This window comes from Ursus arctos, unplaced genomic scaffold (genome assembly GCF_023065955.2).
Source record: "Ursus arctos isolate Adak ecotype North America unplaced genomic scaffold, UrsArc2.0 scaffold_12, whole genome shotgun sequence".
NCBI lineage: Eukaryota > Metazoa > Chordata > Mammalia > Carnivora > Ursidae > Ursus > Ursus arctos.
Window position 1 is genome coordinate 42,326,645 of NW_026622786.1, and position 23,320 is coordinate 42,349,964.

General features: G+C 35.7%; 1 protein-coding gene across 6 annotated transcripts in view; it reads left to right on the forward strand.

The window, feature by feature from the left end:
• ZZZ3 (zinc finger ZZ-type containing 3) overlaps positions 1–23,320 on the forward strand; it is a 97,305-nt gene that overhangs the window by 62,081 nt on the left and 11,904 nt on the right. For 5 of the 6 annotated variants that reach the window (XM_057310546.1, XM_044383726.3, XM_057310543.1 and 2 more), the window contains 6 exons: positions 16,529–16,667; positions 19,983–20,130; positions 20,215–20,330; positions 21,215–21,286; positions 22,320–22,421; positions 23,031–23,126. In XM_057310546.1, the coding sequence (XP_057166529.1) occupies positions 16,529–16,667; positions 19,983–20,130; positions 20,215–20,330; positions 21,215–21,286; positions 22,320–22,421; positions 23,031–23,126 (673 nt within the window). The remainder of the gene's footprint in view (positions 1–16,528; positions 16,668–19,982; positions 20,131–20,214; positions 20,331–21,214; positions 21,287–22,319; positions 22,422–23,030; positions 23,127–23,320) is intronic. The other variant, XM_048220422.2, reaches the window with a different exon arrangement.

Below are 23,320 nucleotides of genomic sequence, written 5' to 3' on the forward strand. Positions count from 1 at the left end.
AGATAGGCAACTGATAATTGGAAAATTAAGTACGTGAAAGAATGCACAAAGTTTTTATTCCCTTAACAACTCTAATTTTTCTATATTTGCCTTTATCTGTCCTTGTCTCCTTTATTTTAAAAAGATTTATTTTAGAGAGCAAGAGAGAGAGAACATGCACACGAGCAGGGGAGGGGCAGAGGAGAGGGAAAGAGAGTCTCAAACAGATTCCACACTGAGCAGGGAGCCTGATGCAGGGCTTAATCTCACAACTCTGAGATCACAATATGAGCCGAAACCAAGAATTGACCACTAAACCAACTGTGCCACGCAGGCACCCCCTTGTTTGCTTTTCTTATCTGTCTTAGATTGCCTGAGCTTTAAGAACATAGCTTTCTTGGGGCGCCTGGGTGGCGCAGTCGTTGAGCGTCTACCTTCGGCTCAGGGCGTGATCTCAGCGTTCTGGGATCGATCCCCACATCAGGCTCCTCCCCTGGGAGCCTGCTTCTTCCTCTCCCACTCCCCCTGCTTGTGTTCCCTCTCTCGCTGGCTGTCTCTGTCAAATAAATAAAATCTTTAAAAAAAAAAAAAACATAGCTTTCTTGCCAACATTTTTTCTTCCCTTCTCCCATTGTTCTTCCTTTGTTCCTACTGAAGAGAAATCACATACTTCTGCATACTGGTACCACTATAAATTCATGATTTCCAGGGGCACCTGGGTGGCTGAGTCGTTAAGCGTCTGCATTCAGCTCAGGTCATAATCTCAGGGTCCTGGGATCGAGCCCCGCATCAGGCTCCCTGCTCAGTGGGAAGCCTGCTTCTCCCTCCCTCACTCCCCCTGCTTGGGTTCCCTCTCTCGCTTGCTTTCTGTCAGATAAATAAGTAAAATCTTAAAAAAAATAAATTCATGATTTCCAGTTAGAGAGTGGGGCCTCTTGGGTGGCCTGCACCTGCCGTATTTTCCTAATCAGTTTTTCTTTGTGACTATTTAAGATCTTTTTTTTTTTTAACATTTTATTTATTTATTTGACAGAGAGAGAGACAGCCAGCGAGAGAGGGAACACAAGCAGGGAGAGTGGGAGAGGAAGAAGCAGGCTCTTAAAAAGAGAGTAATAATATATATATATATATATATATATATATAGGTGCTAGCAGTTGTAAAGAGCATAATAACTTATAAGTAGTGAATTTTCAGTTCAAAATGATGGTGATGATAAACTATCTTTAAGTAAATGGAGGGATCTCTTTTTCCTACCTGAGGCTAAGTCTTCTGCCAGTGAGTTGAGCTCCATTCCCTCTTCTTTCTTTTAGGAACCTTGCTCTATTATTACTTATTTTTCAGAATCAGCCTTTCCAGTGGGCCCTTTCCCATCAGCATTTACACGTTCCAGACTTTCCTGATTTAAAAATCATCTCATCATATTCCATATACTTTTTCAACAATTTTTTCTATTTGCTTTCTCCCCTTCACAGCTGAATTTCTTGAATAAGTTGAATAAGATGTCAGTTTCCAGGTACCAGGACAGACTCTGAAAAGAGAAAAGTGATAACTTTTGTTATAGAGGCCTGACTGTATTTTCAGGATTGTTGGTGAAAACTTTATGCAAAAGAAAATACCCTTTGAAGTACATTAGAAATTACATTTTGGTGCGCCTGCGTGGCTCAGTTGGTTAAGCGTCTGCCTTTGTCTCGGGTCATGATCCCTGGGGTCCTGGGATCGAGCCCTGTGTCAGGGTCCCTACTCCCTCTGCCCCTTCCCGCCATTCGTGCTCTCTCTCTCTCTCTCTCAAATAAATAAATAAAATCTTAAAAAAAAAATTACACTTCTTTCAGGGGGTTAAATATACATTGAGAAAATACACAGTGAAGACTTTTTGGAAAGGGGCAAGTGTTTCTTTAATCATGAATAGCAAATGTTTTAGTTAAAATATTGCTTACCCTGTTTATGGTCCATTCAAGAGAAAAGATGGTATTCTTTCTCTTCATTTGCATTCTCTTATTGAATTAGTATTTATACTAGTACGTGAATAGGAAGAATTGTTAAATAGGCTTATTTTATTACTATTCTGCTATTTAAAAATAAGGCAGGAAATTAAGGCTTCATTTAGGTTTTTGGTCATTTCTGAATTTAGGTATAGCCTAATCTTCCCAGTGTATACGATCTAAGCTCAATATTTCACATAAATTAGGATATGTAAATAATCATATTATGGAAAAATTATGGCAAGAATCTACCAGTATTTAACCTTTCCAAGTTTTGGTTATGCCATCTATAAAGTGGTACTAATACCTGTTCCAGAGGGTTTTTCATCAAGAATAAATATAAACATGTATGTGAATAAAACTAATTTATGCTCTAAATATTCATAGAAAGAGCACAACTAAGGTAACAATAGCAGTACAAAGAGTAAAATTAATAGTAGTACAAGTATAATGAGATTATAAGGTAGTAGTGTCAATACAAAAGGTAAAAAATATTTTTATTCCACCTTGTGATTTTAAAATTTTATATAAATCTAGCTGTTACCAGATGCTTAGACACCTAAAAAAAAAAACCAAACAAACAAAACTTTTACCACTTATTTAAGTACACTGTGCTGTGGATATGTTGGTCTAATAAATATTGTTATATACCTTGTAATTGTTTTATATATATGTATGAGTGATTGATATATCATACTAAACTGAAGAAACTATTGTCCTTAACCTTTTCCACCCCCACCCCCCAGCCTCCTCATCAGAAGGTATTTTTTAGGAGTATATTGCCATGCGAGGCATAATAGTGTGTATTTTAATGTCACTACTGTGCTGAAGCACTAAAATTAAAAGACTGGTATTGTGTTTACTTAGTTTAAGGTGGGTAGCCATACTAGGTCTGGATATTACATTTATTTGACAAAGATTTTACATTTGAAATGCTGTAGCAGTTAATCACTTTTTTAAAAAAAAGATTTTATTTACATAACAGTGACAGCTAGAGAGCTGGAGAGCACAAGCAGGGGGAGGGGCAGAGGCAGAGGGAGAAGCAGACTCCCCCCTGAGCAGGGAGCCCGATATGGGGCTCTACCCCAGGACCCTGAGATCATAACCTGAGCTGAAGGCAGACAGTTAAGCGACTGAGCCCACCCAGGCACCCCTAGCAGTTACCACTTTTAAGCAGAATAGAGATAATATTTAAAAAGGTGTTTTGAACAGATTTTCATATCGAGCAGAGATAGTAGCTGAGAATTATTTATAAATTGGTGAGTTCTAGAACAATTAGAGTGATTATTCGATGTGATAAAGTGTAACCAGGAGTAAATAACAGTAAATTTGCTAACATAAAATATTTTTTAACATAATTAGACAAGCTCTCTTAAATTCTTTTTTCAACATAAATATATACCTCAACTAAATACTTAACTTTCCCTTTTGCTATTCTAAGACAGCAAAGCAGTAGTGGCTACAGGGAAGATTGTAAGATTGATTGATTTAAAATATATTTATTTAGGGGTGCCTGGGTGACTCTGTCAGTTAAGCATCTGCCTTTGGCTTAGATCATGATCCCGGAGTCCCAGGATCTAGCCCCCCATCAGGCTTTCTACTCTCTGGGGAGTCTGCTTCTCTCTCTGCCCCTCACCCTGTTCGTGCTCTCTCTCTCTCTCTCTCTCTCACTCTCTCTCGGTCTCAAATAAATAAAATCTTTAAAAAAATGTATTTATTTTAGAGGGGGAGGGGAGAGTGAGAGCCAGGGCGGGGTTGGGGGGAGTTTGGTTTGGAGCAGAGGGAGAGGGAGAGAGTCTCAAGAAGATTCTGCAGTGAGCCTTGAGCCCAATGCAGAGCTGGATCTCAGGACCCTGAGATCACCACCTGAGCCAAAAAACTAAGTCACACTGAACTGACTGTGCCACCTGGCACCCCTGCAAAATTTATTTTAATTTAATTTAATTTTTATTTTATTTTATTTTAAAAAATTAAATGTTTTATTTAAACAGGTGGTTTTTTTTTTGTTTTCTTTTTGTTTTTTTTTTTTAAGGGGCGCCTGTGTGGCTTGGTGAGCTAAGTGTCTGAGTCTTGATTTTTGGTTCAGGTCATGATTTCAGGGTCATGAGATGTAGCCTGTGGAGCCTGCTTAAGATTCTCTCCCTCTGCCCCTCTGCCCCCTCCCACCCCACCTGTTCATGCATAGGCTTGAGCTCTTTCTCTTGTTGAAAAAAAATAATAGTATTTTAAAGAACAGTTTTAGATTTACAGAAAAATCAAGACTGTATTATATACACCCTACCCCATTTCCCCTATTTTTAATATATTAGTATGATATATTAATTATAATCAATGAATCAATATTAATACATTATTATCTAAAATCTATACTTTATTATTTTTTACCCAATATCTTTTTTCTGTTCTGAAATCCCATCTAGGATACCAATTAGATTTAATTTTCATGTCTCCTTAGGCTTCTCTTGACTGTGGCAGTTTTTCAGACTTTCCTTGTTGACAACCTAGGCAGTTTTGAGGGATTCTGGTCAGGTATTAATATTTCTTTTTTTTTTTTTAAGATTTTATTTATTTACTTGAGAGAGAGAGACAGCCAGTGAGAGAGGGAACACAAGCAAGGGGAGTGGGAGAGGAAGAAGCAGGCTCCCGGCGGAAGAGCCTGACATGGGGTTCGATCCCAGAACTCCGGGATCACGCCCTGAGTCGAAGGCAGATGCTTAACGACTGAGCCACCCAGGCGCCCCATGGTATTAATATTTCTTTATTGGAATTTGTCTGATGTTTTCCTCATGATTAGGCTGGGGTTGAAGGTTTGGAGAGGAAGAACACAGGTAAAGTGCCGTTTTTATCACATCATACCAAGGGTATATACTATTACTATGATTTAGAGTTGTTGATGTTGGCTTGATCACTTGGCTGAGGTAGTATTTGTCAGGTTTTTCCACTGTATTCTTTTTTCTTCACCCTTTCCATACTGTATTTTTTGGAAAGAAGTTACTCTGCGCAGCACATACTTAAGAGTGGGGAGTTAGGTTCTCTCTCCTTGAGGGAAGAGTGTCTACATAAATTATCTGGAATTCTGTTTGGGAGATATTTCTTTTGTCATTCAATTATTTATATTAGTATGGACTCAAATACTTAATTATACCTTGGGTTATTATTTAGTACTACTTTATTTTGTTGCTCAAATTGCTCTAGCTTTGGCCATTGGGAATTTCCCTGTTGGCTCCTATGTCCCATCAACGCGCACGCATGCGTGTATACTAACCTGTGTATATACACATATCCATAAATATTTTTTTTAATTTTATTTATTTGAGAGAGAGTGAGAGAGCATAAGTAGAGGGAGAGGCAGAAGCAGGCTCCCCGCTGAGCAGGGAGCCAGACTTGGGGCTCAATCCCAGGACCCTGGCATCATTACCTAAGCCGAAGGCAGACGCCTAACCGGCTGAGCCACCCAGGCTCCCCTCCATAAATATTTCTGTGTATAATCATCTGCATCTCTAGTAAGCTAAACATGAGTTCATATTTTGACTCTACTTGTAATTCCTTATATTACTGTTGGATCATTCTAGCTCCTCCCCTTGCTTATCTGTAATTCCCAGTCCAGCACTGGCAAACTTGGCCATCTATCACCCATTTATTTGTTTAATTCCAATATAAATATATAGCAGTATTAGAATTGTTAACTCTTACCCCATGGGAAATAACTACATCAGTTAGAATATGTGCTTATGCTATATTCCTTTTGCCATTAGTCTTAGAAATGCCACTCATCTCCAAGATTACCTAGGTTAGGACCTTTTCTTTCTTACCCCCTCAGTGAGATTTATAATACAGTTAGATCTTGCATCAGTTAATATTCCTTCCTAGGATCCCCTGACCTTCTAAATGATTTTTTAAAATTTGCATACCTTTTGGTTCATTTTTTGTCCTTTAAAATTTTATGGGTTTTGGCAAATGCATAATGTATGCATCCAAGATTACAGTATCATATAGAATAACTTCGTGTATAAAAAATCACTTTTGTGTCATGTTAAACCCCCCTGCCTTTCCCCAAACTTCTGATCTTTTTACTGCCCTTGTAGTTTTATCTTATAAATTGTCATATAATTGGAATCATAATACAGAGCCTTTTCAGACTGAAGAAATTTAATTTTTAAATGCTGTTTTCTTGGGGCACCTGGGTGGCTCAGTCGTTAAGCGTCTGCCTTCAGCTCGGGTCATGATCCTAGGGTCCTGGGATCGAGCCCTGCATCAGGCTCCCTGCTCTGCTGGGAGCCTGCTTCTTCCTCTCCCACTCCCCCTGCTTGTGTTCCCTCTCTCGCTGGCTGTCTCTCTGTCAGATAAATAAATAAAATCTTTAAAAAATGCATGCATGCATGCTGTTTTCTAGTATCCTTTGTCTTGGAATGAAGAAACTTTGTCTTGGAATGACCTTGGTGTAAGTCTCGTCCAGATTTCCACCTAATACAACACCTTTGCAGTATCCTTTGATGGTGGTCATTCAGTATCTATTTGAACTTAACTAGTGACAGAGAGCTCACTACTTTATGAAATTTTTGCTTTTATTGAGCCTCACATTCTTCCCTAGAACTTCTGCTCGGTGATGTGAGTTTGACTTTGAAGTGACTTGGAATATTTCTCTTCTTTTTTCTATGTAGCAAACTTTCGTATCTTGAAGACAGTTTTAATATGTTCTCTTGGATCATCTACATTTCTTTAACTTTTCTGCTTTTCAGAACCCTAGCTGGTTAACCAACTTCTGAGTATACTTCAGTGTTAAATATGGTGTTCAGAATGTAATCTTATACATCGGCTGCATTGCTTTCTATGTGGTTTCTTTTGCCATTTTGTGAAGTTCATCTTAACACATTGCAGCCATATTAGCCTTCCAAATGCAAAGATTTTCTTACATTATCATTGTTCAAAACTTTCAGGTGCTCCCTGTTGCATTAGAGTGGTATTTCTTTATGAAGGAGGTGTTTCAGAATTGTCTGTGGAGTTCTGTTTTTGTTTTTAAATATAGGTGCTCAAGCTGTATCTCCGGAAATTCTGGAAATGGAAAGTGATTTTAGAGACTCTTATTTTGTAGAAGAGGAAACTGAAGTCCTGATAGGCTGATCTATTTGATCTTCTCAGAATGGGACTAGAACCCATATTTCTTGGTCCTGTTGGATCTATAGTTCTTTTATTTTTATTTTGTGTTCTCAGCTTCCCCTTGTGTATTTTCTCTAGACTATCACTGTTATTTCAATGTGTGTCACACTTAACCTGCGTTTGTGCTTTTCCTTGCACTATTTATTCTACCTGGAATATCTTAACCTTCTTTTCTGTTGAAATACACAAATTTTTAGGGGCGCCTGGGTGGCACAGCGGTTAAGCGTCTGCCTTCGGCTCAGGGCGTGATCCCGGCATTATGGGATCGAGCCCCACATCAGGCTCCTCTGCTATGAGCCTGCTTCTTCCTCTCCCACTCCCCCTGCTTGTGTTCCCTCTCTCGCTGGCTGTCTCTATCTCTGTCGAATAAATAAATAAAATATTAAAAAAAAAAAATACACAAATTTTTAGTGTTTACTTGGTTTTTACTTCTTCTGTGAAATTGTGTTTGTGTCTCCTAGGAATGATCACTTTGTTTATTACATGGCTGATCAAATTTTATGTATGTTTTTCTCTTGTAGTATATTAATCATCATAATTTTTGTTGATTTTAGGAATTGACTAGGAATTTTATGCGCTTCCTTGTTTTTCAGTATTTAAATAAGCAACTACCAATATATACATGCACACTGTCTTACCTTAATTGTAATGATCGAGATGTAGGATTGCATGTTGATTATACTTGTATCCTTCAGAATGGCTGACATAGTGTTATATATACAGTGCGCATACTTGGTAAGTGTTTGAATGGGTTCATGCAAGTTTAAGCTAATATTATGTGTTTTTGAGCAGCTACTTCACACTTTAACATCATAATTGAACTTAGGATCAGTTGGGAGGCTCACAATTTTCTGTGCCTGTTAAGGCAAGTTCATGCCATCCTGTACTTGTTTGGCTGTTTTGTAGTTCAATACCATATTTTTTGTTCATGTGGTTAAATTTCATCTTGTCTAGTATTCTAGCTTGCTTGTTATTTTTTAATCCTGATTTTTTTCATCTACAGTATTTGCTATCCTTCTCAGCTTCATGTCATCCATAAACTTGGTAAGTATGCCTTTTATCTGTCCCTCTAAGTCTTACATGTGGAAAAGAACCAAGGCTATATGTATCTTTAGCATACCTAAAAAACTTATAAGAACATACATACCATTATAATAGTGTTCTGTATACAATCATTTAACTGCTGAAAAGTCACCCAGGTAACTATTCAGTTATTCATATTTTCTTCTGTGGTTTTTGTTTTCGTCTTTTGTTTTCATCTTTATGAGCACTTTCTGTGTCTCTTGAATCTTAATGTGCTATGGGACAGTGTAAGTACAGTTCCTCTCAAGGATCACACAGTATAATAAATGAGATAAGACATACTTAAAAACTAGTGGCATAGGTGCACCTTAAAATTCTTGCCTTCAGGAAATAACACTATTCAGTGACCTACAGCCAGAACAGCCAATTTCTTTATAAACCATAGTCATTGTATTTCAGATAATTTCATTTTGGAAGTAACTTCTGTGAGAGTAAAGCCATTAATGTATCATGAGTAGACATTGTGAAGTAGGGGAAACTTATCCCTTAGATCTTTTTAAATGACCTTCCTCTGTGAGAGCAGTTACTTGGCATACTTCTTGCTATGGGCAGCACTGATAAACCCAGGTCTCATATAGGATTCTGTATGTAGAAAACGGACTTAATGCTGTATTTATGTATACAGTATTAAGTGAGTCCATTTCTAACTCGGAAAGAATGTGAAATAATGAGTGACCAGAATTTTTTTGTATTTTTATTTTAATTCCAGTGTAGTTAACATTCAGTTTTGTATTAGTTTCAGGTGTACAATATAGTGGCAATTCTGTACATTACTCAGTGCTCATCACAAGTGTTCTTAATCTCCATCACCTGTTTCATGCATGCACCCACCACCCACCTCCCCTCTGGTAAACCATCAGTTTGTTCTCTGTTAGAGTTATGAGTCTGTTTCTTGGGTTGTCTCTCTCTTTTTTATTCTTTTGCTCATTTGTTTTGAGTGGAAGCATTTGGTATTTGTCTTTCTCTGACTGACTTATTTCACTTACAGTGAGTGATCAGAATTGACAAATGACTTAATAATCCTAGAATGTTTCACTTTGAAAAAAGCTTTTGCAAATACTTATCTGGTCCAGTCTTCTCATTTTGTAGCTGAGGAAGCCAAGGCGCAAGATTTAATTAATGATTTGAGTTAGGTCCCACAGTTAGTTGCTCATAGAGCTGGGACTTGAACCAGAATTCCTCTGTGAATCTTAAATAAAGTTCTAAAGGTAGAAGTGTTCTCTCTATAACATTTTCTTCCTAGAAAACTTTCCCTTTTAAAAAAAAGGTACAGTATCTCATGAATATAATACTAATGAAATATTGACATGCAGATACAGAGTAACTATGAAATCAAACAGCCTGTAATTGTTTAACCGCAATCCAGGTTAAGATACACAATATGGATAGTACTCCAGAAGTCTTCCTCTGTGATTAGTTCCTTGGTTACATTCCCTTACTATTTGTGAAAATCCTTCTTTGCTGTTTTAAAACGTTTTACCGCTTATGTGTGTATCCCTAAACAATAAAGTTTCGTTTTTGAACCACACTGCATATACTCTTGTGATATGTTTGTGATATTCATCTGTGTTGGTACACATAGATGTGCTTTGTTCATTTTCATTGCTGTATAGTATTCCATTGTATATCTATACCACAGTTTATCTGTTTTTCTTAGATGGACATTTGGGTTGTTTCTGGTTTTGGATTATCATGAATAAGTCTACAATAAATACATGCCACTGTGTAAATTCAAGAGTTTTTTGAGGTTACTGCATATGGGATGTCTGGGTCTTGGGGTATGTGCATTTTCAGCCTTACTAGTTAATTACGAACCGACATATACTAGTCCATTCTGAGAGGGCTGTTTACTTCCTTTTCACCCTTACTCCTAGGGTGTCGTCCTTCAGGATTCAAGACCAAAGCTCAGGCTTGTTTTCCAGAGCCTCTACCTTTGGTAGGCCCTACACTGCAATTTGGATCCTCTATCATTTTAAGCTATAAGAAACACTACTCAGCTTCCTGTTCTGGATCAATAAATTGCTCCAGGGCAAAAGTACCCCCAAACATGTTTTAACTTTCTGGTTTTCATCTTATCATGGATCTTAATTTGGTACCATCTCATGATTCTGTTAGCTCTTTGCAACTTTTAAGAGCTTTTAGATTTTTTTTCCAGCTGTCTTCAATGAAGGGTTTCTTCTGAATTTGCCTCATCTGCATTTTCTGAAAGAGGAAATTTGTCCCCATTGAGCTTTTGGTTTTAATTATCACATTTAAAAAATTATAATTTCCTTCCTTTTCAAAGCACCTTAGTTAGTTTTTGTAGTTTCCTATTCCCTGTAGCTGTTTGCAAGCTTGTCTTTTATTACTCTCTTTCTTCCTTTTTTGTGAGCTTGGTAAATTTTAAATAGGAGCTCTTTACTTTCTTTGGAAAATTCTTTATGGGTTATCTTTGAGGCCTAGGATGAATATGTATTCTTCCAGAGAAAATTGCATTTGCTTCCGTGGGTATCTTGGTGGGGGATGGGTGTGTGTGCTTCAGTGCAGAGCACTGCTTTAAACTGTAGTCACAGCTCTGGTTGTTTAAGGCCACCCAGGTAATATGATTTGGACTGTCTTGTGGTAAGCAGCTCTTCTAGGGGATGGGAGTGAGAGGTATAGACGCCTGAAGGAAGAGCATCTCCTATTAGACTACCTACCTCAGTGGCTTTGTCTTTTGTTTCCTGAGCAAGCGGAGTACAGAAAATTGAGCCCAGACTTACATAGTCCAATTTATGCCTTCACTTGGATTTTGGCCTGTTAATAAGAAGTCTTAGTATCTTACCAGTTTTTCCATGATTTAAAAATAAACAGGTACATTTGTTTCTTAACTTTAATTCAGAATTTTTAGTTATTTTCAATACAGAATTGATCATTATACCTGGAAAGGCATATTAGCAGAAGCTGAGGTATTAGTTTCTGTCTTAACACAGAATATTGTAAAAGGCTTTTTGATCATCTTCTAATGACTTTTGGATTTTCACAGTAAATGAGAAATCATTTATGAATTATTGAATTTGTGCTGTTCTATAGTTTCGGCATTTGAAACCCTTCATGAAGGAAGAAAAAGTATCATACAGCTTTTGTTTTACTAAATTGATAATTTAAAAATATGTTCTGCTCATATCAGAATAATTTCTGTTCAGTCATGTATATTTTGAGTTCAGTATTTTGCTGAAAGTAGACATACTGTACGTGATTGAAATGATGGTGTAGAGTAAATTGAAGCATTTTCCCCAAAACTGTTTTACACTGGTAAATTGTTAGGATGGAATTTGTTACTGTTTAAAATTGCCTGATTGTTATCACTTTATATAGTTTTATCCTGTTGAAAATGATACCCAACATATGTCTTGCTCTTTTTTCTCATAATTCCTCCTGTTCACCAGTATATACATATGTGCATTTGTACACGTGAAAACATATTGGTTAGCTTATAAGTTTTTCTATACTCCTTTCCCTTTTCTTTGTATAGTGTAGTTAAATGAATACATTCATTAAATATTTATTTACTTGATAGAGCAGGGTGAAGGGGGAGAGGCAGAGGGAAAGGGAGAAAGAGCAATCTCAAGCAGACTCCGTGCTGAGCGTGGAGCCTGACATGGGTGGGAGCCTGCAGAGCTCATGACTCTGAGATCATCACCTGAGCCAAAATCAAGAGTGGGACGTTTAACCCACTGAGCCACCAGGCGTCCCCCGAATACATTTATTTTTATGTTGCCTTACTTCCTCTAGTTTTTTTTCAGTGGTAATTAAGTTCAGTGTTCATAGGATAATCAAGCTGTTCTTTTTCAGTAGCAAAGTGTAATGAATTGCTTCTTCATTACTCAGTTTTTATTTAGGAAGTTATAAAAGTTAAAAAATCTAGAAGATAGTATAGTAAACATCTGTATCCCCTTCAGCTAAATTCATCAGTTGTTAACATTTTGTAATAGTCTCTCCCTCTCTCCCTTTCCCCTCATCTTCCTTCCCATCCCATATACTTTTTTTTTTTTAGGCTGAGACATTTAAAAGTATATTGTAGACTCCTCACCCTTTACTTTAGTATATATCTCCTAAAAAGAAGAATATTCTTTGGGGCACCTGGGTGGCTCAGCTGGTTAAATGTCTGCCTTTGGCTCAGGTCATGATCCCGGTGTGCTGGGATCGAGCTCCGCATCGGGCTCCCTGTTCAGTGGGGAGCCTGCTTCTCCCTCTCCCCCGTCCTCCCCACTCGTGCTCGCTCTCTCTCTCTCTACTCTCTCAAATAAATAAAATTTGAAAAAAAAAAGAATATTCTCTTGCATAACCTTAAATACCTTTCTCAAAGTAAATAAATTATAGAAACGGTTAGGCTAAAGGTTGTAGACCTCTGATCTAGAATAGTTTTTTTTTCTTTCTTTCCTTCTTTCCTTTCTTTCTTTCTTTCTTTCTTTCTTTCTTTCTTTCTTTCTTTCTTTCTTTCTTTCTTTCTTTCTTTCCCCTTCCTTCCTTCCTTCCTTCCTTCCTTCCTTCCTTCCTTCCTTCCTTCCTTAATTTTTATTTTTTAAGTAGGCCCAGCACGGAGTCCAATGTGTAGGGCCTGAACCCACACGACCCCCAAGATCCAGACCTGAGCTGAAATGAAGTCTGATGCTCAACCGACCAAACCACCCACTAGAAAAGTTTTTTTTTTTTTTTTTTTTAAGATTTATTTATTTTAGAGAAAGAGAGCAAGAAGGAGGGGCAGAAGGAGAGAGTCTTAAGCAGACTGCATGAAGCATGGGGCTTGATCTCATGACCCTAAGATCATGACCTGTGCCAAAATCAAGAGTCAGCGCTTAACAGGTGCCCCTATATAAATGTTTTTTGTTCACAGATGTGAATAAAGAATTGAGGAGGACTTGGGTAATGAAGGGTAGTGAAAATAACTTAGATTTAGAATTGAAGAATATTTGTATTTTAGTAAAATATAATTCCATAGTACAAAAGCTAAACTTGTCTATTTTATGTTGAAGATGTGAGACAATAAAATTAACAAATCTTTGCCACAGCTAAGCCTACTGTTTGTAGCAATGTATTTAGTTTAGAAACAGATAATAATTAATTTTTGGTAGATTTAATAGAGTTATCCTTGTGGGAATGCTGTAACTATACTTGCATTCACACAAAAGTATATACATTTAAAAAATGATTCTACAGAGTACTTGGTTGAGTGAGTAGCAAAAGTGTGAAAGTAGCATGTTTTGCTGGAGTTAAAGAGTTGCACTATTTTTAGTGCATGAATTTCCTTTAAATATCTGTATGAACATCTGTAGTGATTGGGTGCTATGCTTCCATCTTTTATTGGTTTTGACTGAAACAGTGATCTTCTTCATATTGTGCCTTTATCACAATTTGATTCTGGTTTGACTCATTATAGCCTGTAAAAGTCTGTTTCCTTTTCTACATAGCTGTGTGTTAAATAAAGATTGAAACAGTATTCTATCAGAGGTTTAATTTCTTGGGTAAATATTCTCAGAATCTTAACCATTCCTCATGTCACATCTCCACAATAAGTGTCTGGTATGATCTTGATGAATTACTTAATCTGTGCCTTGGTTTCCTTATCTGTAAGATAGTGGTAATGGTACCTATCTTGTAAGTTTATAGTGAGGTCTGCGCTCTTATACTTAAAATACAATGTCTGGCTTATAGTATACATTCAGTAAAAGTTAGACAATATTGTTATTTCTTATTACATACTTTCTCATCCACCTTGTCTCTTCATGAACCTGTTTGTCTCTCTTAAAGCAGAGCTGAATACAGTAGCAGGTATGATCTGCAGCCTAGGAAGAGTACAGTGGTTAATTCCTCCATTAATTTGGATTAAGGTTGAAGTTTTCTTTTTCTAATTCATTATGGAGAATTTCAAACATACAAAAAAGTAGACAGGCTAGGATGATGGACCTCATATACCCATCCTCTATCCCCAGCAACATGGCCAGTCCTATCCATTCGCCTAAGTCCATGCCTGATTTGCTTTGATAATTACTAAAGCTTTTCGGATAGTGCCTTATTCTCTTAGTAAATAATTTGCAAATTAATGAGCAAATGAGTCTTGCCTTGGTTGATGTGTGGATCAGTTTCTAGTAGTTTGTGTTTGGAGGTGAAGTGGATGGACAGGTGGGATTGAAAATAGATTTGTTTGTATCATACTGTTTTTTTTAGATGTCACCCTAGTTTTTTATGATTCCTTCCATTTCTGCATAGGAGTGTATGTGGTAATCTTACTGGTAAAAACCTTTGAGGACTCCAAAGAGTACTCAAATAATTCAAATTAGCTGGTCTAGAAGACTTGAGTTTACCACTTTCTTACAGTCTTTTCACTTATTCTGGACTTTAAGTCTTTTACCAGTGTTTATTGTAGGACTTTAAATTTGTTAATCATTTTATCTTGATTAAAGAGAAGCAGATAGAGTTTGAAGAGTTCTATTTTGTCATCTCTGTTGAAGTAATTTAAGTACAGTAAAAATTGTTACAATTTATTGGTTTCAAAGAGAGGCCTTCTTCCCAGCATTAACAACTGACTATAGCACATTTTCAAGCCTGTACTTATTTTTTCCATAACTCTCTTCTTACTTGTTCCTTATTAATTGTTAACTGTGCTTTCAGTAGTTTGCTGAAAGTTTAATAGATTCATAGTCATTTTTATATTGTTGATACAGAAGTATGTAAGTGTTGCTTAAAACAGAGATCAGTCATAAGGACACCATGACAAGTCTTTGGTTATTCACCTGGTGGGGAAGGAGTTCTGGAGGTGAAGTATGGCAGTTAAGAACTTATTTCAGAGAGGATAGGTTCTAGTACTTTGCTCACTACCGTCATCCTAAGATTGTGCCTCAGTGAGCCTGCCTCATGGATACACCTCACAGCAAATGGGGGCTTCGTGGAAGTGAGTTTAGTCTTAACCTCTGTAACTTATCCAGGAGTGACTGGTATGGTTCCTGCTTTCCAATTCTGTTCTTTTAAATGAAGTTTCTCTAGCTTGAGAGAAGTCTTCCCTTCAGTGTTACTAGTTTTTACCTTAATTATTATAAACATTTCAAGAGCAAGAATAAGTATGCTTTAGGCAGAGGGCTGGAGAAGTGTCCTGATAGAGAATGCCATGTTGCAATTATGCCATGGCTGTGAAACTCAAAATTGCATTGTTTTACCTTTGAAATTTCTGCTAGTTGGCTGACTTCTGAACTTATGAGATTCAGTATACTTTTTGATTGCACAAGACATGTCTGTTCATTTATTCATTCTACAATACTTATTGATCATCTCTGTGCTGGGAAGTGTGCTGCACACTGGATAAACAAAACAGTGAACTTCTCAGATGTGTTTGCCATTATGGAGTCTACAGTCTAGTGGGAAATGCAGTGAAATTTATTTGAAGCCATAAGGAAAAATTGTGTATTACCTATACATTAAAGACTTAACCACTTACTTTGAAGCGAACTTGGACTGACTTGTTTTTTCATTCTTTTTGCAAAGTGTATTTGAACATTCAGGACTTTTGGGCTGACATATTCCCATATGTGTATTGATATTTGAAAGTAGACATTAGTCAGAGAGGCAGGACAATTTGAACCAGAGAGAGAGAGAGAGAGAGAGAGAGAGAGAGAGATATGAAGAGAATTAACTAGTATACATGTACCATAATGAGATTTCAGGATAATGACAGATAGTAGGTTTGTGTGGGTAAAATTGTATGTTGTGCTAAACAGACCTTGGTAGGTAGGGAGTAAGTATCTTTAAGGCCTTTCTTCTTTTAAAATGTTCATTACTTAAGAATTGCTCAGAAAGTAAACTTCCTGTAGAGTGGAAGCATAGTAGAAAGAGCAAATGAGAACCATGACACACAAATCATGTCTTAATTAGTTGACAGTTTCCCTAACTCCGGGCAAGAAAATGAACCTCCAATTCCTTATTCCAACAGAGTACAACAAAGGGGCTGAATTTGCTAATCCCTCCTAGTGCTGCTAAAACCTTTTGATTTTATTTTATTTTTTATTTAGCAGTTTCTTGATTGACTTTGTTGGAAAGTCAAGATGCCTTCTTATTTTCTGTACTTGTTCAGGTTCAAGAGTTAAAAACTTAAGATGGGGAAATAAGGCTTTGCTTTCTCTAACTGATATTTTCTGACTAGGTACTTCGTAACTCAGGAAGACCTCATTTATTCCCAGTAATATGTTTTACTAAACTCTTTCAGGTAACTTGAAAAAGACTGTGTGGCTTAATAGTAGATCATGGCTTGAACTCAGTTTTTATTTATTGTTGTTACTAGAAAATTTTACTGAGGTGTTTTTCTTTGTCTCTGTAGTTATCAGAGACTGTTACAGACGATTGCTGTACTCGAAGCTCAGCGTTCTCAAGCAGTCCAGGACCTTGAAAGTTTAGGCAAACACCAGAAAGAAGCACTAAAAAATCCCATTGGATTTGTGGAGAAACTCCAGAAGAAGGTATATCTTGATCACTTTTTAAGATTTATTGAGATACTTTGGTAATAACTTGATTTCTTCTTTTAATATGGGTATATACTTTTTTAAATGTTTAATTTTTTTCCCTTCTAAAACTAACCATACTACTGAAGGCAGGATAATGCCTTCCTAACCGCTCCCCTCCCCAACACACAAAATATACTCCAGTGAAAATAGCTGGGAGGTTTAACTGGATATTTATATTAGGAACTTGATGTTCCATTCCCTAACCATTTTTAGGATCTTTTCCTGTTACCTTTCCCGTCTTAGGTGAAAAGGAAAAGAGGGTTTTCCTTCTTCTTTCATGACTTCAGGATTAATAAAGTGAAAAGAAAAAATACTTCAGGATTTATTAACTGCTTTAGTTTTGAGGTACTTTTGTAACTCTCCGTGTAGTATGATAGAAAATATTGGTGATAAAAACGGAAACTATTTTAAATGTCTTTAAGGTTATGGTTGCCAAGTCCATGAGGAAGAAGTGTAAATTTACTTAATTTTGTAATGTCCTTTGCTTTAGTGTAAAAATTTCTTTTAATTTTCTCTTTTTCTTAAAACAGAACTTCCGTATTTAACCATTTGAAAGTGATTCACGTTATTATAACTCTCTTGCATGTCAGTATGGATAATCTAGATGTGTATTTATACTGTAGTATGTATCTTGAATGAGGGACTCACTAATTGTTTAATAAATTTGAGAGGCATAATATCGGCATTGTGTGAAAACATTAAAACTGAGGAACTATGAAAAAGAATCTTCTTATTTACCTTAAAAAAACAAAAAAAATAACTTAGTATAGTTATTTGTTACCAGTTTTTAATGAGTCACAGAAGTGGTCTACCAGGTGTTGACGGAACAGCCCTGGGGACTTTGTTTCATTTAGTTGTATTAACTTATTATTTGGATTTTTCTGGCTATACTATTTACTTGGCAATCATTATTTTCTCTCCATGCTTCAGAACATTGAGTATCATAATGAATATAGAATTTATATATTGATTTGTTAAAACTTCTAAACTTTTTAGGACCCTATTTACTGTCTCTGTACTGTGAGTCCACTTAGGTGTTTATTAATTTTGCATTGCCATTATTAAACATTTCTAGTGCAAAAAGATATAGTACTTACAGTGGTTACTTACAAGTAATACAACTAAAACAGATGATGATAGAAAAGTCAATATTAATAAAAAATTTATTAACTCTGATCTCTGGTGGGCAAAAAAGATGCAATTAGGCTTTTTTACTAGATTTGTATGCAGTTGGTTATTTGCTGGTTCTCCATTTCCAGGTTTAGTTTAAAACTGAATTTCTTTTCACTTTATCTCAGAAACAGAGATGTGATATTAACCATCTTAAGAATTTTTAATCAAAATGTGTGGAATTACATTAAATCCAGATACTTAGTAATTGTGAAAGACTTATGGTCCTTGGAAAGAAATTTTTCTACTGGATTTAATTTAGAAGTTTGATTTTCCCATTTTTTTTGCATGTGTGTTTACTTATGTATGTAGATATTTCGACTTATGATGGGTCATGTCCTGATAAACCTGTCTTAAGTTGAAAATATCGTAAGTCGAAATGCATTTAATACACCTAACCTTCTGAACATGATAGCCTAGCTCACCAAAGATGTTCTCAGGACACTTAGCATCAGCCTACAGTTGGTCAAAATCATCTAACACAAAGCCTATTTATAATAAAGTGTTGAATATCTAATGCAGTTCATTAAATACTACACTGAAAGTTAAAAAGAGGGTGGTTGTATGGGTAAGGAATAGTTGTCCGTGTATAGATTTTTTACCCTCATGATCCCATGGCTAACTGGTAGCTGTGGCTCGCTGCTACCGCCTGGCAGCATGAGAGAGTATTGTATTGCATATCACTACCCTGGGACAAGATCAGAATTCAAAATTCAAAGCATGGTTTCTGCTGCATGCATCGCTTTCGCACCATTGTAAAGTTGAAAAATCATAAGTTGAATCATCGTAAGTTGGGTACCATCTGTACTTAATTATTTCTTTAGGTTTACCGTGTTACTTAAACCTAAGTTGTTGACATGTGATCTGTTTGTTTTAGTGGATGCTTAAAAACTCCTAATTGAAATTAAGGAAACTTGTGGTGTATACTGGTATATAGAATGCAAGGAACATTTAAGGCTTATTATTAGCTTCCTTTGCTATTACTGTCATGATTTTAAAAGACACTCTAATGATGCAAAAGTTGAGCCTTACTTAGACTAATGTGTACTATTATGATGATGGTGATAATGTTGTAATATATCATAAGCAAAATAAAAATAAAGAATTCTGTGTCAAACAGTCAAATTGGATTTTGCTTGTCAGTTTCAAGGTTTGACCTGATGTTTTTCTCAACATTTTGCTATGGAAAATGTCAAGTACACAGAAGAATTGGAAGTATTGTATAGTTAACACACACATATTCACCGTTAGATTCTATAATTAACATTTTACTATATTTGCTTTATCATGTATGAATCAGTCCTTCATCATTCCATCTTATTTGAAGAATAAATTTCAAAGTTGCAGACATGAACAATTTACACCAAAACACTTCAGGATGCATATTATTAACTAAAATTATTTTAAAAAATTTTTTAAGGTGAGATTTCCACAGAGTGAAATTCAGAGATTCTAATTGTACCATTCTGAGTTCTGACAAAAAACATACACCTATGTAACCCAAATCCCTATCAAAGATATTGATTATAATGATCTGGTTTTAGTAATTATGACAACTTAATGACTTCTCTAAAGGTGGTTGGTTAAGTAACTGAATTCCAAGTAGATTATATGTGTAGTTTTGATTCTCAAGGTGTTATAATTTTTTGTATATGTGATAAGGATTATATATAGTGAAAATAATTATTGTTTTATGAATAAGTCATGAACATGGGGGTATATTTTAAATGAATTGTGTGTCAGGTCTCATCTTTTGCGATCAAACACATTTCATATGCTGTTCTTAAAGATAAAAACCTTTGTTTTGTTATTAATGTTTAAAGTGTATTAGTGATAAAGTGTAGTATGTCTGTGTAGTTCAGCTTTAGAGCTATCTCTAAAAATAGTGCTAATGTCTTATTAAATTCATTCTTCCTCTACTTGTTATCATTTTACTCTTTAATGTTTGGATGATATTAACTTTATTGGCTTTTGGATTCAAACAATGAACAGAAATGCCTAGTTGATGGTAATTTGGATTTGGAGTCCTCTGAAAATTTGGCTGTAGTAGATAATTTTTTGAATTAAATTTAGACTGTCACTTTATTTTTTTTCTCCCAGGCTGATATAGGGCTTCCATATCCACAGAGAGTTGTTCAGTTGCCTGAGATTGTATGGGACCAATATACCAATAGCCTTGGGAACTTTGAAAGAGAATTTAAAAATCGTAAAAGACATACTAGGAGAGTTAAGCTAGTTTTCGATAAAGGTAAGAAATTACATGATAAGAATTTAAATAGAGAAATATCTGGCAGTCTTGCTTTCATAATCCTATACATGGTCTTCTTTTTAGTAGGTTTACCTGCTAGACCAAAAAGTCCTTTAGATCCTAAGAAGGATGGAGAGTCCCTTTCATATTCTATGTTGCCTTTGAGTGATGGTCCTGAAGGCTCAAACAGTCGTCCTCAGGTAAACAGTATAAAGCTTTGGAGCAGGAAAATTTGAACTATAGGCAAAGTATTTTAACATTTCCTGGTTTATATTCTTAAAATAAGCAGTCTTTCACTGAATATAGTGGGGACATGAACTTTGAAGTTAAGAGAAACCTGGGTTGGAATCTCAGCGCTACTAGCTGAGAATGTCAGATGTCATTTATATTAAAGCCTCCAAGCTGCAGTTTCCTTTTATATGAAATGTGATTAAAATTATTTGTGTTGTAGAGTTGTATGAAGGTTAAACAAGTAGTACTTGTGACATGCCCCGTACAGTGTGTGACATGTAATCTTTACTCTAAAAATAAGAGGTCTGTGCAGTGTAATTTAACCAGGATTTGAGTCCTGGCCTTGCCACTAGTAGTTAGATGAACCGTAATAGACATGTGGGTTCAGAATGGAAAAGTAACATTTCTTTTTCTTTAAAATGAAGTTGCTGTCATCTATACTATAGGATTGCTAGGAATATAAAAACCAAATGAAGTAAAGGAATGTGAAAACATTTTGTAAACGATAAAAAAAATACACATTAAATAATAAATTTACTGAAATATTTTGAAATTAATTTAAAAATTCCACAATATAGGGGTGCCTGGGTGGCTTTGTTGGTTAAGCGTCTGCCTTTGGCTCAGGTCATGATCTCAGGGTCCTGGGATTGAGCCCCACACGGGGCGCCCTGCTCAGTGGGGAACCTGCTTCTTCCTCTCCCTCTGCTGTGCTCCTTGCTTGTGCTTGTGCTCTTTCTCTCTCAAATAAATAAATAAAATCTTAAAAAAATTTTTTTCCACAGTATGTGTTTTATTTAGCTAAGTCAAATGGTAGTCTTTGTTATTTTTGACAAAAGCCCTGTTTTATATGCAGATGATAAGAGGACGCCTTTGTGATGATACGAAACCTGAAACATTTAACCAACTGTGGACTGTTGAAGAACAGGTAATATTTCTAAATTGTGTAGGTTAAAGAAAAAAGGTGCAGGTTATAGTCAGTATTATGACTAAAGTATATATTGTTGTAGATGATCCCTCTTAACTAAGAACTGAAAATATTAAACTTACTTCTGTATACTTTTTTTTTTTTTTTTGCACACTTCAAGAATTTTGGATTTGGGGAATATATGAATTCCAGTTTGGGGATGATTTTTAAAGAAGGAATCTGGGTTATAGGAAGGGGATTGAAAAAGATAGTGAAATGGGTGGAATAAAGTGTTTGTAATACAGTTTTGGAAGAGAGAAAAACCTGGGACCAAGTAAAGCAGTGCCTGAGAGTAAATTCTTGTTTTTGTTATGGAGGGGAGCTGACAAAGCCACGCCAGAGAATTCTGTTGGCAGTTTGGCGTATGGCTAGGATTATTCATGGCTAAGGTTTGTGACCCATCTCTGTTTCTTACAAGGATTAACCCCAGAGCTATAATGAGTTCAGCGGTTTATGAAAAGCTTTAGGAAATTCATTTCAAGCATTCAGATTATTCTGCATTTTTAGAACTGTGGGACAATTTAGGGGCTAGGTACGAATTTAAAAATCAAATATTTGAATGGAAGACCAACAAAGGAAGGAAAGTCTCTTAAGTATTTTGTCTAAATCTGAACGAATTTAGATGTTTTTGTCAAATCTATAGGGGCAAGCCCATACATAGTCTAGCAAGAAAAAATGGTCATTGGAAATCATTAAGATGTATAAAGTATTATTAATTAAATTTGGGGGGTGCTATGTTTTTACTTAAAGGAATAGAATATCTTAAAAAGGTTTTCCATAGGTTTATCCTCTAACCTCATTTTTCCTGTGAAGTCTTAAGTTCCTTACTAGAAATTTTTCCTACTATGAGGATTTCTAGTGATCTAACCCTGCATAGTTGGGGAGGGAGATAGTTTAAAAGGCAGTGTGAATGTATTTATTCATTTATATAAATGTATCTATTAATGAAGCTCAGTATTAAACTTTATTAAATTTGGTCTTCGGTTTGTCTTAGAAAAAGCTTGAACAACTACTCCTGAAATACCCTCCTGAAGAAGTAGAATCTCGACGTTGGCAGAAGATAGCAGATGAACTGGGCAATAGGACAGCCAAACAGGTAATTGAGGATTTGGCCTCGTATTGTTGGCATGTTTTTGATAGTTTTTTAATGAAGGATAATGCAACTGACATCAGCAAATCTGCTACATCATTTTTAGCTACACAATGCTATAATATGTGGTTGTTTTGTTTTTAAAATTGTATATTTTGTGTTGATTTCTGAAACAACTTGAGATAATCCTGCTTCAATCATTACTGAAAAATAAGAATGTAATGTACTTTTTTAGTTAGATTAGGCTAATAGGTTTGTGACATACTTCGGAAGTATTCTCTGGTTGTCTTTCTAAAAAAAAAAATCTAGCAGTTTTCTTCATATTACCATTGAGATTAATAGATATGTTTTTAATGGTATAAGCATGAGTGTTCACTAGTTGAAAATATGTATTTAGCTTTGGAGTCAAGCACATTTCCTATATTTTAATGATTTTTTGTCTAGACTTTAAAATATAAGTGTGTTTCTTGGCAGTTTAAAATTATTTCTAGGTTTATGATAAATTTTAAATTGTTAGCATTCATTAAGATACACAGGTATATTTTAATTTAAAAACAACTATTCAGGTATTGCATGTCTTATAATTATGTTAAATGGTTTGTCATATTTCTTTAGGTTGCCAGCCGAGTGCAGAAATATTTCATAAAACTAACTAAAGCTGGCATTCCAGTTCCAGGCAGAACACCAAACTTATATATATACTCCAAAAAGGTAAAAGAAAATAGAGAAAGTAAACTTTAGACCTTAGATTAAACTTATCAAAGTCAGAATTGCTACGTAAAAGTGTATACATTTATCAGAACAAAGTTGTTTTATTTTTAAAATCTGACTTACTCTAATCATTTTGTTTACTGGGCGGCATGGACACAGGATAGGATTCTGTTGTTGCTACTCCATGAAATTGA